Consider the following 15,854-nt stretch of genomic DNA (forward strand, 5'->3'; position numbering starts at 1 on the left):
GTTGGGGGCGCTTAGCTCAGAGGGAAAGAAGCCTACAGAGTTTCTAGCAGTTTCACAGTGTTCAAAAGACGACAGTCTGCTAACATAGCTAGTACTTTAGGAGCCAAGATAATAGGAGAAGAGGAAGCTACAAAGAAGCAAACCAGATAATCTGAGTTGCCCCCTCGAGCGATAAGCTGAATTCCAAGCTTCAAAGACAGGTTAAAAAGCTAAGCAGAAGCCTCTGAAAAACCTAGCCAAGTTTTCTGCAGTCCCAGGTTGAAGAGACACTAGAAGTTTGGAACCTTATCAAGGAGGAGGGGGGCACCTGGGTGGCTCAGTCACTTAAGCGTCCTACCCTTGGTATCGGTTCAGGTCATGATCTCACGGTTCCTAAGATCGAGCCCTGTGTTGGGCTCTGCACTGACAGCGTGGAGCCTGCTTGGGATTCTCTCTCTGTCCCTCTCTGCCCCTCCCCTGCTTGTGCACGCATGCTCTTGCTCTCTCTCTCAAAATAAATAAAAACTTTTTTTAAAAAGGAGGTGGGGTGTAAGTAAACATCCTAGGCTCTTAGATGATGCCACTGGAGGAACACACTCCAAGAGCCTTGAATCAGCTCAGTCTTGATTATATTAAGGTGATTCTCATAGTATCTGCCTGCCATAAGATAAGGTAAACCCTTCCTAGAGAAAGATAGTGTATAGAGCCTCTGTAATTTTTCAGTGTCCAGCATACAATTTAAAATTATCAAGCACGTCAAGAAAGAGGGCAAAGAGGGGGAAAGAGACAAAGAGACAGTAGAAACTGGACACCACAACCCCCAGGTATTCCAGTTACCAGACACAGACTTGAAAATGATTGTGATTAATATGTTCAAGGTGGAGAATTATGTTAAAAAGGAACCAAGTGGAAATCTTAGACCTGGAAAAGAGAATAATACAAATTAAGAACTCAACACACAGGTTTAGTAGCAGATTGGATTCAGCAGAATAGAGAAGTAATGAACTGATAAATGAATACTTTATATTTTTTAATGCTAATGACTTATGAATAAACCTTACAAAAGATTTACAAGTCCATTATGGAAAAAAAATTTTAATTTTATTGAAAGACCTTAAAGAAAGAAGACTTAAAGGAGAGAGAACCTTATTCATGGTTCTTTACACTTTGGTCTTTGTCCTAATAGTTTTTGTTTCTTTGTATATTCGTTTGTTACTTTTGTAAAGTTGATAAGCTGAATCTAAAATTTATATTGAGATGCAAAAGATTGAGCATAGCTAAGGCACTCTCCAAGAAGAATAAGGTAGAAGGGACTTGCCTTCCAGATGTCAAAATGTATTATAAAACTAGTAATTAAGACAGGAGGTAAGACAGACTTTTCAGTAATGGAGCTGGGGCAGTTGGACTCCTATTCATAGAATACACAAAAATTTTAGGTAGATTGTGAAAAGCAAAAGGAAAAAAACAGTATAGAAGATTACCTTCATGATCTTGCAGTAAGTTTTTTTTTTTTTCCTAAGTTTATTTTATTTATTTTGAGAGAGGGAGAGGGAGGAAGAGAATCCATGCTCATCGTTGGAGCCTGACGCAGGGCTTCATCCCACAACCATGAGATCATGACCTGAGCCAAAATCAAGAGTCAGTTGCTTAATCGACTGAGCCACGCAGATACCCCTGTTTTTGTTTTTGTTTATAACCAGACGCAAAGCATTTACTAATGCTTTGGAAAGGAAAGAATAATAAGTTTTACCTTAAACTTATACAAATTGAGAACTTCTATTAAAGACACATTGAAAAGTATGAAAAAACTAACCACAAACTGGAAGAATACATCTGTAATACTTAATACCCTCAGAATAATGTAGAATAATACCATCCAGAATGTAAAAATAACTTAGAACCCAGTAGAAAAATAGGTAAAACTCTTTTTTTAAAGACTTAATACTTTTTTAAGTTTATTTATTTTGAGAGAGAGAGAGAGTGGGGGAGAGGGAGGGAGAATCCTAAGCAGGCTCGGAGCTGTCAGCTCAGAGCCAGATGTTGGGCTCAGTCTCACAAACTGTGAGACCATGACCTGAGCCAAAATCTAGAGTCGGAAGTTTAACCAACTGAGCCTTAAATAAAACTGTTGAACAAGTACTTCACAAAAGAGAAATCCTCATTTCCAGTAAACATGGAAAGATGTTTAACCCTGCTAGTAGTGAGGGAAATATGTAAATTAAAATCACAATGAGGTAACACTACATATCCATCAAATTTGTACTACCAATTGACAGTGCTAAAAGTTAGGGTATGGAGAAAGAGAATACCTCAATGCCACCAGTGGGAGGTAAAACCAGTTTGGCATTACCTAGTAAAGTTGTGGGCACACACCCTATGACCTAGCAGTTCCACAGGTAGGTATATGCCTCAGCACTTTGACATCATAGGTTGGTTAATTCTTTATTGTGGAAGGGCTATCCTCTCTGTTGTAAAATGCAGGATCTCTGGCCTTTACCCACAAGATGCCGATAGCATAATGCCCAGCCGTGACGACCAAAATGTCTCTCGGCATTTCTGAAGAGCCCCCAGGAGGCAAATCTATCACCCCCAGTTGAGAACCGCTGCACAAGAGTAACCCTGTACATACGTACTAAGAAATACAGCAAGAATCGCTATAGCCTCCATTCCCGAAGATTGGATGCAACTTTGCTGACCATTAAGAACAGGAAAAGGAATAAGGAAGTTGTAGTATTTTTACTACTGTATACACCAATGAAAACGAGTTAAATATAGCTATACTCTTTAAGAGGAATGTATCTTACAAACATGACTAAACAAAAGCAACAAATCTCAATAGATACACAGCTTTTGGTTAAATTCGTATGAAGTTCAAAAACAGGCCAGTTTAAACTTTAGGAAATCATTCATAAGGTAGTACATTTAAAGTAAAACAAAAGGAATGATTATCCACTAAATCAGAGAAGTGGTTTACCTCTTGAGTAGATAGAGGGGATGCAGTCTGGAGCTCCTAAATTACTGTCAGTCTTCTATTTCTTAACATGGATAATGGCTCCCAGGCATTTTCTTGATTATTACTCTTTAAAGTTACATATGTCATACATTCTGTATGTATGACAGATTTCACAAATCTCACAGAAAAGGCACAACGATGGCTAACTTTATGGTATTCGGGGCTATACCATGAAGTATCCTGACTGTTAGCTAAGGACTTTGTCCTTCAGTAGACAGTTGGGAGTCATTTTTTAGACTTGAACAAGAGTAGTGTATTAGAAGCAATGAATATTAGGCATAATGTCTGATGAAGTGTACCAGATGAATACATTGATTTGCTCTCTAATAGTCACTAACTGCTTTAAAATGTAAATCCCAAACTGCTAAGAGGCTTAATACTGTAGAAGTTTCTTGCCCACGTTATAGTCCACTGGGAGTGTTCCTCATGGCAAGCAGCTTTCCTCTACTTGGTGCCAGGGACAGAGGCTCTTCCCAGTTTGTGGTACCACCATCTTCCAGGATGTAGGAGTCCCCTGCATTAAGGAAGACAAGCATTGAGAGAGTGGTAAAGGAACAACTCCCTTCTAATCCACCTTGGCTTAGAAGTTGTCACTTCTGCTTATGGTCCATTGATAAAACCCACTTGCAAGAAGGGCTGGAGTATATGGCCCCTGCCCAAACAGTTGATTCTCAGCAACAGCTCTCTATTATGGAAGAAGGAGCTTGAACTTTCATAGAAAACTCCAAGTGCTAAGTAAGTAAAACTGGAGGCCGCTTGGGAGGCTGCTGCAATAATCTAGCATGACAGAACATAAAGTGGGGCTGCTGTCATTCAGCTTGGTCTTCCTATTGAAATTGCTTATTGATCCTAATCCTGAATATGTATCCTGTACTACCTAGAATGTAAAATCTGACCTTTTTATTGCTTGCTGGAAAAACAAGTAAAAGGGGGTGTCAAGAAGAGAGGCATTTTACATGCAGGATTTTCAGTGGGAAAGCAATTTTTTAAAGGTGTGGTCTATTTCAGTTGGTCCTTTGGCTGCAGTATTCCTACTTTTTTCATATCCTGTATCATTCTGAATTAGTCATTCTGAAATAGTTTGAATTCATGACCTATTACTTTGCATTATGCCAGGAAGCTGATATTAAAGATTAATTTTTCTTCCTTCAAAGAATTTTGGGTGAGATTAATGGTATGATAAAGAATTAAAATAAAACTAGGTCTGGCCAAACTGGTCATGAAAATACATGAACGAAGTACTGATTCATACTCCAACCTGGATGAACTTTGAAAATCTTACACTAAGCGAAAGATGTCAGATATAAACGGTCACATACTGTGTGATTCCATTTATATGAAATGTGCGGAATAGGTAAATCCATTGACAGAAAGTAGATTAATGGTTGCCAAGGGCTGGGGGGGGGGGGGGGTTGGGGGGGATGGGAAGTGACTACTAATGGGTACGGGTTTCTTTTGGGGGTGATGAAAATCTTCTGGAATTAGATAGTGGTGATGGAAAAAAACACTGAACTATGTGTACTTTAGAAGGTAAATTTTACGGTATGCAAATTATATCTCAATTTTTAAAACGTATGAAGTTATGATTTAGGCTGGGAGTTTTGTTGAACCAAATAATTAACAGGAGAAAAAAAGTGTCCTCTGTAGCCACGCTGCCTCAGCCAGGTCCGATCCTAGCCCATGCCCCTCCGTGCTACACATACCGCACATGCTTACCCCCAGTCTCAGCTTTTACATTCACAGACAAAAGGTATGGGAATAGTGGGAGTTGGCAAGTTTTCACAAGAAGCTTTCTGTAGTGTTATTGTCATTGTCTGTAAGTTAGGGGAAAATCAAACGCAAGAGATGAGTTTGGTGCTTTGGAAAGTTAAAAATTGTTAGTGAACACTTCTATTAGGAGAAGAGAAGGTGTGAAGATGACGATTAGCTGATCAAGACGATTAAGTAATCCTTCCGAACCTGATGAACTAGTGAATGAAGTATATGAGATGAGATGTATGCAAAATATAACAAGGGGTGAAAATGGAACCATCAAATAAGCTGCCCCGAACAACTTTGCCTAGCATAGTTTATCTTCTAGTAGTGGTCGATAGATACTTGAGAGAAAAATTTAGCAACCTTTTGGAAAAACAAGCATTTTTGGAAGGAAAGATTCTGTAACAATTTGTATCTTTTGTACAGTGATCTAGTGATTTTAAGGCAGAGCATACCTATAATTTTAGAGTTCATAATACTGTCTGATGAAAATTAGTCTCGGAACATGTTTCCAAGGTAGCATTGTTATCTTTTAAAGACCTTAAATATTATTTGTGACTAGTGTTTACATTCATCCTGAATTGGTACCAGAAAACTTAATTTGTCCATAGGCAATATAATAAGTTTTAGTTAGCTGTACAGAGTCAAATGAACAGTACTGTCTGAATTTTGCATTATACTGCTTTGGCTAGTGTCATTTTTATATACATGAAGCAACAGTTTTGCTACACATAAGTGATAAGTGAAAATCACCTAGCTTTATTAAGTTAATTCAGTAGAATTTTCATGTTTGGGGTCCTACAAAAAAAGTTACCAAGCTCAGTTGAAAACGAGTAAGAAATGGCCATTCTTCTCCTTTTTGCCAAAAAGGAAGTCTGTAGCTGACTTAAATTTGTTTTCTGTTTTTAGCCACAGTCAGACTTGTTGGGGCTTATTCAGGTCATGATTGTGGTGTTTGGAGATGAACCTCCAGTCTTCTCTCGTCCTACTATTTCGGCATCTTATCCATCATACCAGGCAACAGGGCCACCAAATAGTAAGTAGAATTAAGATTTGATTTTTAAATTTGTAAAAACAAAACAGAAAACCTTGTAAAAAATTTTTTTTTAATGACTTCACTTTTTAGCTTACCCATTTAGTGGATTTTTTGGAGGTATTCTGAGGCCGCACATCTGCATGTACAGATTGCCACTAAAGACTGGCATTTGGGCTTTCGTTTGTGGGTAGAAATCTAACTATGGGTGTGCTGGATTCCAGAATGGAGGAGAAAGAATGCTGGAATAGAGCTAGAATTATTAATTATGCATGCCATGGAATAGCCTTATAGGATCGGTTTGGAAACAGATATAAGTTCCAAGGTAGTCTGACCTTTCCTCTGCGACTGTAGAATCAGTGTTGTAGATAAGAATCAATTACAGAATTAACTAAATGATTCACATTCTGCCATTCTGGCTATTACACAACTGGACAGCTAGCTCTCAGCCTTCTTCTCTTTAGTACAGCCAATTCTTGATTTTACCTGGTGTGGAGAAAGTGGGAGCATGAAGTCAGTACTCTCCCCTAATTAGTGGACTATATCTCTATTATCTTTTTTTTTAAAGTAATTCTTATTAATACTTTCAAATCACCCTAGAATAATTGAGAGTTGGTTGTACTTATTTGTTTTGACTTTTAGTATTGATTTCATTGTGTTTTGAGCTGTGATTTTTTTTTTTTTTTTAACAAATTTTAATGTTATAATTAAGCAAACTTAAGTTAGATTGTGTGAACTTTCATTCTTCTCATACTGGGAATTATCCTCTTTTTAGTCCATTCTGTCTTGAGGACCATCTTAATGCACTAGCCTAATGGGATTCTAACAGAATTTCTGAACCCATTTTCTTTTCCTTCCCTGCCTTTGCAGATTGTTTGGTTTTAGATATTAGTAGTTCTTTTACTAAAAGTTGTAGTGTGATTCTTTTGTGCCAGAAATTTGTTTTCATCTTAATAAATTCAGTTGACTCTAGTACCTGAGATTAGACACTCTTGCTCATTTAAGTTTCAAATAGCAAATACTTCCTAGTTTGTCGTTCATGTACATTTGCTCAAATAACATAGCTAGTGACCACTTAAGATAACCTTTTCAGAAGTTTAGGTAGTGTTCTAATTTCCTAAATTTCTTCCAGTTTTATTTATATTGACATTGGAAATGCAGCATTCCAGAAAGAGACCACACTAAAGAGATTATTATTGCAGTTCAGTTTTGCACTCACTGTATCACATTAAAAATCTAGAGCTGATGTAAATAAATTACTAGAAGAGACCAATTTATTGTCCATTGATTCCAGTGTTAATACTTTCTTTACGTTTAAACAATATCAGTTATTAGCTATGACTGTAAAGAGATGAAGGTCTAAATTCCCCCCACACACACCAAAGAATAACCCAGAAATTTGGATATATACTTAAATATTATCTTCTAGTTCAGAAATTGTATACTTCTGTTATTATTACTGAGAACATTTTTGATCTCCTGTTTTAGGATGACTTTGAGCTAGGTATGAGCCACATTAAAACATGTTATGGCCAAAACTCGTTTTTTGGACAACTAACAGTAATAGTCAACATTTATGGAGTTGTTAACTATAACTGTATACTCTTAACTATACAGCTAAGCACTTTTTTTTTTTAATTTTTTTTTTTTTTTAGTGTTTATTTATTTTTGAGACAGAGAGAAACAAAGCATGAACGGGGGAGGGTCAGAGAGAGGGAGACACAGAATCTGAAACAGGCTCCAGGCTCTGGGCTGTCAGCACAGAGCCCGACGTGGGGCTCGAACTCATGGACCGCGAGATCATGACCTGGGCCAAAGCCGGCCGCTTAACCGACTGAGCCACCCAGGCGCCCCTACAGCTAAGCACTTTGTATTCATTCTTCTTTAATCCCTCTAATAACTCTGTACATTGTGTGTATTTGTATTCCATTTTATTCTGGCTGCGAATTTACTTTACCTCATTATCTTCTTCCGTGACACTCTTGGATTCAAATAACATTTGTTGTTTCTAAGAATCAAAATTTGAAGGAATGAGTAGCTTTTCAGAACCTTAGAAAAGGAAAATTGCTTATGATGATGCGGAATTGCTTTTAACCATGAGGTGATGGTTTATGTGTACAAGAGAAACTAGCATGGGGGTCAGTAATTGACTATGTGTGTTGCTGACACTTAATAGAAGCCTCATGTTTGCATGTTCCTAAAGATCAGCTGTGCTCAGGGTGCCTGGGTGGCTGAATCAGTTAAGTGTCTGACTCTTGATTTTGGCTCAGGTCACAGTCTCACAGTTCGTGAGTTTGAACCCCACATCAGGCTCTGTGCTGACAGTTCAGAGCCTGCTTGGGATCTCTCTCTCCTCTTTCCTTTCTTCCTCCCCCACTCTCATGTGTATGCATGCACACGTGCTCTCTCTTTCTTTCTTTCTCAAAATAAGTAAATAAACTTTAAAAAACAAAACGAAACTGTGTTTTGCCCAGGAAGAAAAAATGTCTTATGGAATCCAGCAACTGAGACATTTTGCGAGGTATTTTTCCCTTTCTGAAATAGCATTGAACATCACCATCCTAGTAGCTTCATTATACTTAAGAAGAAATTTACCTGTGATATCTATAGTTCATTCTAACAGGAAGACTATGAACAGTGCTACTTGTAGGTATATACTCAGCAACTCTGGTAAAGATTTCTAAGGCCCTTGGTCAGAGTCCAGCATACTTCTCCCAGCCACTTAACATTCTGTGCTTAAAAAGTTCATTTCTTGTGGCACCTGGGTGGTTCAGTTGGACACACACACATACACATATATGGCGCTCTGTACTTCTCCTGTCATAGTACTTATCACTCTATTATTCTGGCTTTTCTCTCCCACTAGACCATAAGCAACTTGAAGCCAGGAATTCTTTGTTTTTCATCAAATTCCTGGTGCCGGTCACATAGAGGGCACTAGAATATTTATGATTGGATTAAGAGCTAATTCACCATTGCATTCAGTGTGAAAAATTTCACTGAGGATAAATTGATTCTCAGACAAGTCATTTCCAATTAAGGCCGAAACTAATTTTTTCTTCATCTGTGTTGATTAGTCTCCTGGCACCACTAACTAGTTCTAGGTCTTTAGTGTTCTCTTTAAAAAACATGTAAATCAGGGGTGCCTGGGTGGCTCAGTTGGTTGAGCATCCAGCTTCAGCTCAGGTCATGATCTCACAGTTCGTGAGTTCAAGCCCTGCGTTGGGCTCTGTGCCGACAGTTCAGAGCCTGGAGCCTGCTTCCAATTCTGTTGTCTCCCTCTCTCTCTGCCCCTTCCCCACTCGCGCTCTGTATCTCTCTATGTCTCAAAAATAAATTAAAAAAAAAAACATTAAAAAATATATAAATCAGGGCACCTGGGTGGCTCAGTTGGTTGAGCATCCAACTCTTAGTTTTGGCTCAGGTCATGATCTCACAGTTCCTGGTTGAGCGCCAAGTCTGGCTTTGCACTGACAGCACAGAGCTTGGGATTCATATTCTCTCTCTCTCTCTCTCTCTCTCTCTCTCTCTCTCTCTCCCCCCCCTTCCCCTGCTCGTGTGCTCGCTCTCGTTCATGCTCTCTGTCAAAAATGAATAAACTTTATATATATACACCATTCCTTAAACTTGCTAGATTTGAACTTTCCCCTAGTATTTCCAAGCTTTTGTTTTGTTTTTAACCAGTCTAGCTGAATATAAGTTTTTAAGTTTCATAAAGGACTTCTTGTAGTTGATTTGAACTGTTTGAGAGTTCTCAATCAAACCAACAAAACCAGCTGTGCAAATTGGTCAACATAGTCTTACAAGAAATATGAAAATATTTCTTAGACATAATAAAAAGGTCACTTTATAAGAAGCTGACCTTGGACCAGATGAGGGCAGAATTACCTTCCTCTAAATTCCAGTTTAACCAGCTACTGTCTCAGGAGAGTGTCGAGAGCTGAGCAGGTTGACCTGTTTGTCAGTTATTCCTTGTTGGGATTGTCATGTGTAAGGTCATAACTCATATTTGATGCTTTGAGAATTATGTGGTTTGAAGATACTTACTGCTCGCAGTAAGGAACTAATATGGATGGAGTGTTTGTTTTGTTTTGGTGCTGAGATTTGGATTCTTTACCTGTGTGAAATTTTGCAGTGGTTTGACAGTGATGTATGTCTTATTTGATAGCCTATGTATCCAGGACTATGCAAATTATTTTAAAATGTCAAAAATTATTTTTAGCTTCCTATATACCAGGCATGCCAAGTGGAATCTCTGCATATCCATCTGGATATCCTCCCAACCCCAGGTAATGAAAAATTAATCTTTTGAATAATTATATTAGAAATTCTGTTAGTTCTAGAATCAAAATAATGGGTGCTAGCATAGGGCATCAAAGTAAACTTAGTTTCAGTTTAATGGAAGGTAAAATGGTTTATTGGTGAAATGTTATGGTATGTATATAGGTCAGGATTTTTTTTTCAATTCTAGATAAGTGCAGCTCCAATATGTTTACATAGAAGGAAGGCGTGGGATAATGATAATGATCTTGATTGGCTTGGGACCTTGAAATCCTTGCTTGCTACTTCCCTTTTAAGAACTTTATATATTTAGTGTAGATAGCTGAAAGGTTAATGGAATACTAAATCTAATGAATTCAACTAAGGAGAAAAATACTTTAATACCCTATTAAAAAAAAACAAAAAACCTTCCCTTTTTTGTAAATTACAGGGAATGAATTAATGGTTTACATGATGGGGTCAGTCTTGTCCCCAGGCATTTATTTATTTAATTCATAGACTACATGTACTACCAACCTTTATTTTCCATTTGATGATAACATAACTCAGGTAAGTTAAATTAATACATCAGTCTTATGAGTAAGACACACTAGAAAATCAATGAGAAATAATTATTAACCCATGGTTCACATGTGTACTTGTTTCAGTGGTAATCTAGGAATACATTCCAAAGGTGGTCTTTGGGCTGACTTAAAATGCAAGACTGGCATATACTGGTGCCCAGATGAGATTTCTAGCCACTTTATTAACAAGAAATTTTTAACCCTGCTTAACTCTTTAGCTTCATATAACCCTCACAGATAAATGTAGCGAGCTTTCCTGGCTACATATATATGATGTATGTACATATAAAATATACAGGATTTTATAAGTGAAATTTAGCAGTCTCATTTATTTCTGGGTCTTTCTTAATTTCAGAGACTTGCTTTATAAGATAGTAAGCATTCTGTTACATTAGAGATGTAAACAGAGACTAGATGAACATCTGTCAGGGGCAATAACGATTCCTATGATTGTAATATATAAACAGGCTATAAGTTTTAGATTTCTTGAGGCCTTTAATTTTCCGATTTACTTCTAGACATTGGATCTTCTTGTCTGAAGCCTTGAAATTACAAGGCTTTACAATTAATAGTTGCTAATAAGAAAGAACTTTGGACCTGAGGAAATGGTTGTTGGAAGTATAGTAAGAAAGTGGGCTTCTGAACAATAAAGCCATTTCAAAGAAACTCATAGATAAAAATGAAGGTGGAAAATATTACAAAACTGTAAATCTTACTCAGATAACTATAAAAGTGTCTTTTGTGAGGTTATTTGTAAGAAGTCCTTTTTTAAGTTTTGTTTTTTGTTTTTTTTTTTTAATGTTTGTTTATTTTTGAGAGAGGAAGAGAGAATCTCAAGCAGGCTCTGTGCTGCCCCAGCACAGAGCCCAATGCAGGGCTCTAGGTCAGCAACTGTGAGATCATGACCTGAGCTGAAATCAAAAGCTGAATCTTAACCAACTGTGCCACCCAGACACCCTAGAAGTTCCTTTTTGAAACAGCTATTTTTCAGAAATTTGATGGGTTTTTTCCTTTGAAATGTAACTTTTAATCTCAAAATATAAATAATATGCTAATGAGTCATTAAGGGTAACTATATTCAAATTGCCATCTGTTTCTTTCTGTATATAAAAGGTTTTGGCCGAAGAACTTCAGAACCTCTTTCTCTTCTCCCTTTGTCCTAAAGGAGAATTAATAAATCAGTGACTCAAGAAGATCTTTATCTTAAAACAGTGAATATGAGTCTTTATTCTTGCTATAGAAAGTTGGACTAGATGATCTCTAAGTTCTCTTCCAAATCTTAAGATCCTTTGAAAGTTTAATTTAGCACCTGCAGCATGTATACAAGGCACCTAAAAGGTATGTCAAGAATAGTTGTTCCAGTTTGGGTATGTGTACTAGGAAGCATGTAATAAGATATTAGGAACCAGTTCCTGGTATCAGAAAAGACAGAAAATGGTAAGTGCTGCGATAAATAGAACTTCACATCTGCTTCAGAAGTGGGAGCTCAGCAATAGCTTCATAAATGAGAGAACTGATTCATGAGGATGACCTTACAGAAGGAGATTCAGGGGCGCCTGGGTGGCTCAGTTGGTTACATATCCAACTCTTGTTTTCATCTCAGGTCACGATCTCATAGTTCATGACATCAAGCCGCACGTCAGGCTTTGCACAGACGGCACAGAGCCTGCTTGGGATTCTCTGTCTCTGCCCTCCGCCTGCTCTCAAAATAAATAAACATTAAAAAAAAAAAAAAAAAAAGGAAATTTGGTATTTCCGAATACCAAAGCAAAGAGCAGCAAAAAGTTACAACATTTTACAACTTAGGGGATACTTACCAATTCTTAAGTCCAACCCACTCATTTTATGTAAGCAAAAGTGTGATAGCTCCCCCAAATCCCAGGAAAGAATAGGGAAACACTGTATGTAGTATGGCTGGAGAATATAGGGTTATGAGTAAAGGAATTAAAGAGAATAAAGGTACAACCTTCATAGATGTTACAGATCTCCCAAAACCTTCCCTGATCTCTGATAGTGATTTTCCATTCTACATCTCTTGAATTAATTTTACTTAGCATTTGTTGTTTCCTTGATCCAATCAGGACTGAGGAAGAAATGGATTCATATCTTAGCACCTACACAAGCACTTAGAAACAGTGCCTTAAATATAATAAAAAGTAAAATTTGAAGGAGTATGTCAAGAAAAAGGAACATTAGAGTGTTGGAAAATTCTTTTTAAATACTTAGTTTAAAAAAGGCTCTTTAAAAGTTTGGAAAAGATTTGCTGCCTAAGGCAACTAGTTTAATAATGCACAAAGATAGAAAATAGTACTATTCAACTAATTCTTTACTCAAGAAAAATTATTAACCCTGAACATAGAGAATAACCACGAAGAAAAAAAATGGAACAAACTAAGGGACAAAGGAATTTTTGGAAGCTAATACCTGTAGACCTAGAAAAGTTTTATACCAAGTTACTGAAAAATTCAGCAGTAATCACAGATTGTCTTTAAAAAGGTGCAAAATGGGAGTAACCCCGGAAGAAAACATATTTATCCCAGTTTTTTTTTTTAATGTTTATTCATTTATTTATTTTAAGAAAGAGACAGCACCCATGCATGTGAGCAGGGAGGTGGGGAGGAGAGAGAGAGAGAGAGAAAGAATGAATCCCAAGCAGGCTCCATGCTGTCAGCAAAGAGCCCGATGCCAGGCTCCACCTCACAAACGATGAGATCACGACCCAAGCTGAAATCAAGAGTCACTTAACTGACTGAGCCACCCACCCAGGCACTGCTATCCCAGTTTTCAAAACTGTAGATTAAGAAATGTAAGATTGGCACCATTTCCTTGCACCATGGTAGCAGGGCTACTAAAGACTAGAAATAAAAATACCATTCAGTAGCCTTTGGCATGTATCTGCTAAGAACATAAATGCTTCATTTTTTTCTTCTTTGATTATGTTTTTTATACTGATAGATGGTATTGTGATTACACTGAATCTTGAACACACTGTACAAAATGTTTTTCTTGGGGACAAGTTACAAAGTGTGAGCTGGTAGAATCTTTGAGCCACTACACTGAAAGGGGATTACTGACTCCAAACTCAGAGCTCTTGCTCCTGAACTGGCTGTTTTTAATCAGTAATTTTAATGGACTTGTAAAAGGCATATTGATCAGAATTGCAAATGTCATAGATCTGGTGACTAATTACAATTCGTTATCAAACTAACAGGTAGCTAGTAGTCATCTTGTTTTACTTTTCTTCTCCATCGTAAGTGAAACACTAGCAAACTAGTGAACATTCAGAGGAGAGTGATTAGACCTAAAAATCATGTCCTGTGAAGAATGGTTGAAGGAATTTAAAAGATCACCCAAAGAAGAGAAGACAAGACAGAGGGGGAAATGTTGGAAGTCTCCTGCTATTCAAGTGGTTTTCCAGAATGCAAATTTAGGGCCATTAGTTGGAAGTGACATCAAAATGGTATTTAGTGTTGAGTAGAAAAGTATGACCATTTGTCAGATGATCGTTTGTTAATGATATTTATAAAACAGTGTTGGATAAAAGATTGGAGGAGAATACTTCTGAGGAAAGTTCCTTCTCTGATACGAATACATGAGTGACACAAACTATCCATAGAGTGAGAAGAAAATTTTTAAAACTTTAAAGAGAATTTTCAGATCAGATATTCACAAAGCTTATCAATGAACCACAGGCAAATTGCTTCCAGTTCTGATACCATTGAACTGCCCTTAGAAATACTCTAGTTGCTTTCTGCTCCTGTGAAGATGACCCTCAAATAACCAGGCCAAGCAAGAGTATTTTAACCATTTACTTAGGAGTAAATCCAGTGTCGTTAATGGAATTTCTATACCACTTTGCTTGAGAAGACACTCGTAACTCTAAAAGTCATTAACTGATAAAACATGTCAAACTTAACTTCCTGAATGGGATTCTTAAAGATACTCTAGTATCTTTGTCATATTAACATTTAATGTTTTTTGCTCTCTTTTTAGTGGCTACCCAGGCTGTCCTTACCCACCTGGTGGTCAGTATCCTGCCACAGCAAGTTCTCAGTATCCTTCCCAGCCTCCAGTGGCCACTGTTGGTAAGTACTCTTCAAAACTGTATTTCTCCCATAAGGAAAGTCAGAGTCTCCTGTTGTGAAAAGTGCGTTTCACTTTTCCATGTGAAATATTAGAATACTCTTCCTTGTTGCAGGAAAAACTCTTAATGGTCAATGTCCTATAATCCAGAACTTGAAGTAGGTGGTTGATCTATCATTATATAAATGAGCCTTCTATCCAGGCATAAAAATAAATCTGATTGACTCTTTTCACTCTTTGCTGTGGGTCACATATTTTCTTTCATGAACTTTGTGTGTGTTGAACTATTAACAGATACGGTACTTAGATTTCCCTAGCCTGGATATATGTGAAAACAGATGAGCATCTTTTGGAGAAGAAAGTCAGTGGACTAATTGGCTCCTTTATGAAGTTTATCAGAGCATGTACTATCGGCCATACTTGCTTTGTGCCAGGGTCTCTAGGTTTACTTCATATCAGTGATGTCCTTTTATCAGAGAGTGGTTACAGTTGTCTCAGCTCTGATTTACCTAAGTGTTTTGAAACTTTGAGGAGAGAAAATAACAAAATGAGGTGCTTCTGGCCTAGGACTTGACCCTGAATAGAATCTGTTCTTTGGACACTTTGGATCTGCTGTTAAGATTCTCATCCTTGAAAGTAATCATGTAATAATTCACACCTTGAGAAAGAGTTCTTTGAATCCATCTATGAAGGGGTAGATGTGCCTTGAGGATGTATGTCGTTAACCTTTCCTGTATTCAAATGGAAATCCACGTCCACTTTCCGAATGGAAAGTTTTGCGTTACGTATATGACGTAATGTCTCTATTTTAAAAGATGCCGACAAAAAGAACAAGCCTCACATCTTTATGTACAACTCCTTTTGGTATTTCCAACACAAAGAACTACATAAATCTTAAGTATTAGGAACTTTTTTCCCTTGACACACATGAGGTGTACTTTGTTTTCCATAGTTTCTTTTTGAGACTGGCCAAGTTTATCTTGTCATTTGTCCTATATCCCACTTGGATACCTTTACTCCTATTCCTAACAGAACATTAAGCTACTTTGCAAGGGCTCGTTTCAGAATGTTTTGGTAGAGTTGTTAACTGAGTGTAATAATGGCCAATATAAGCTTTGGCCATCATAGTGCTGGAGAGTCAGTTATG

The 15,854-nt window shown here is 37.4% G+C and overlaps 1 protein-coding gene across 2 annotated transcripts in view; it reads left to right on the plus strand.

The window, feature by feature from the left end:
- Positions 1 to 15,854, plus strand: part of TSG101 (tumor susceptibility 101) — a 39,507-nt gene that overhangs the window by 10,104 nt on the left and 13,549 nt on the right. Inside the window, exons 5-8 of one of the 2 annotated variants that reach the window (XM_078433297.2) lie at positions 5,657 to 5,783; positions 5,874 to 5,900; positions 10,003 to 10,069; positions 14,618 to 14,709. In XM_078433297.2, the coding sequence (XP_078289423.1) occupies positions 5,657 to 5,783; positions 5,874 to 5,900; positions 10,003 to 10,069; positions 14,618 to 14,709 (313 nt within the window). The remainder of the gene's footprint in view (positions 1 to 5,656; positions 5,784 to 5,873; positions 5,901 to 10,002; positions 10,070 to 14,617; positions 14,710 to 15,854) is intronic. The other variant, XM_078433298.2, reaches the window with a different exon arrangement.

The sequence above is a fragment of the Panthera onca genome, chromosome D1, assembly GCF_046562875.1.
Source record: "Panthera onca isolate mPanOnc1 chromosome D1, mPanOnc1 haplotype 2, whole genome shotgun sequence".
Lineage (NCBI taxonomy): Eukaryota > Metazoa > Chordata > Mammalia > Carnivora > Felidae > Panthera > Panthera onca.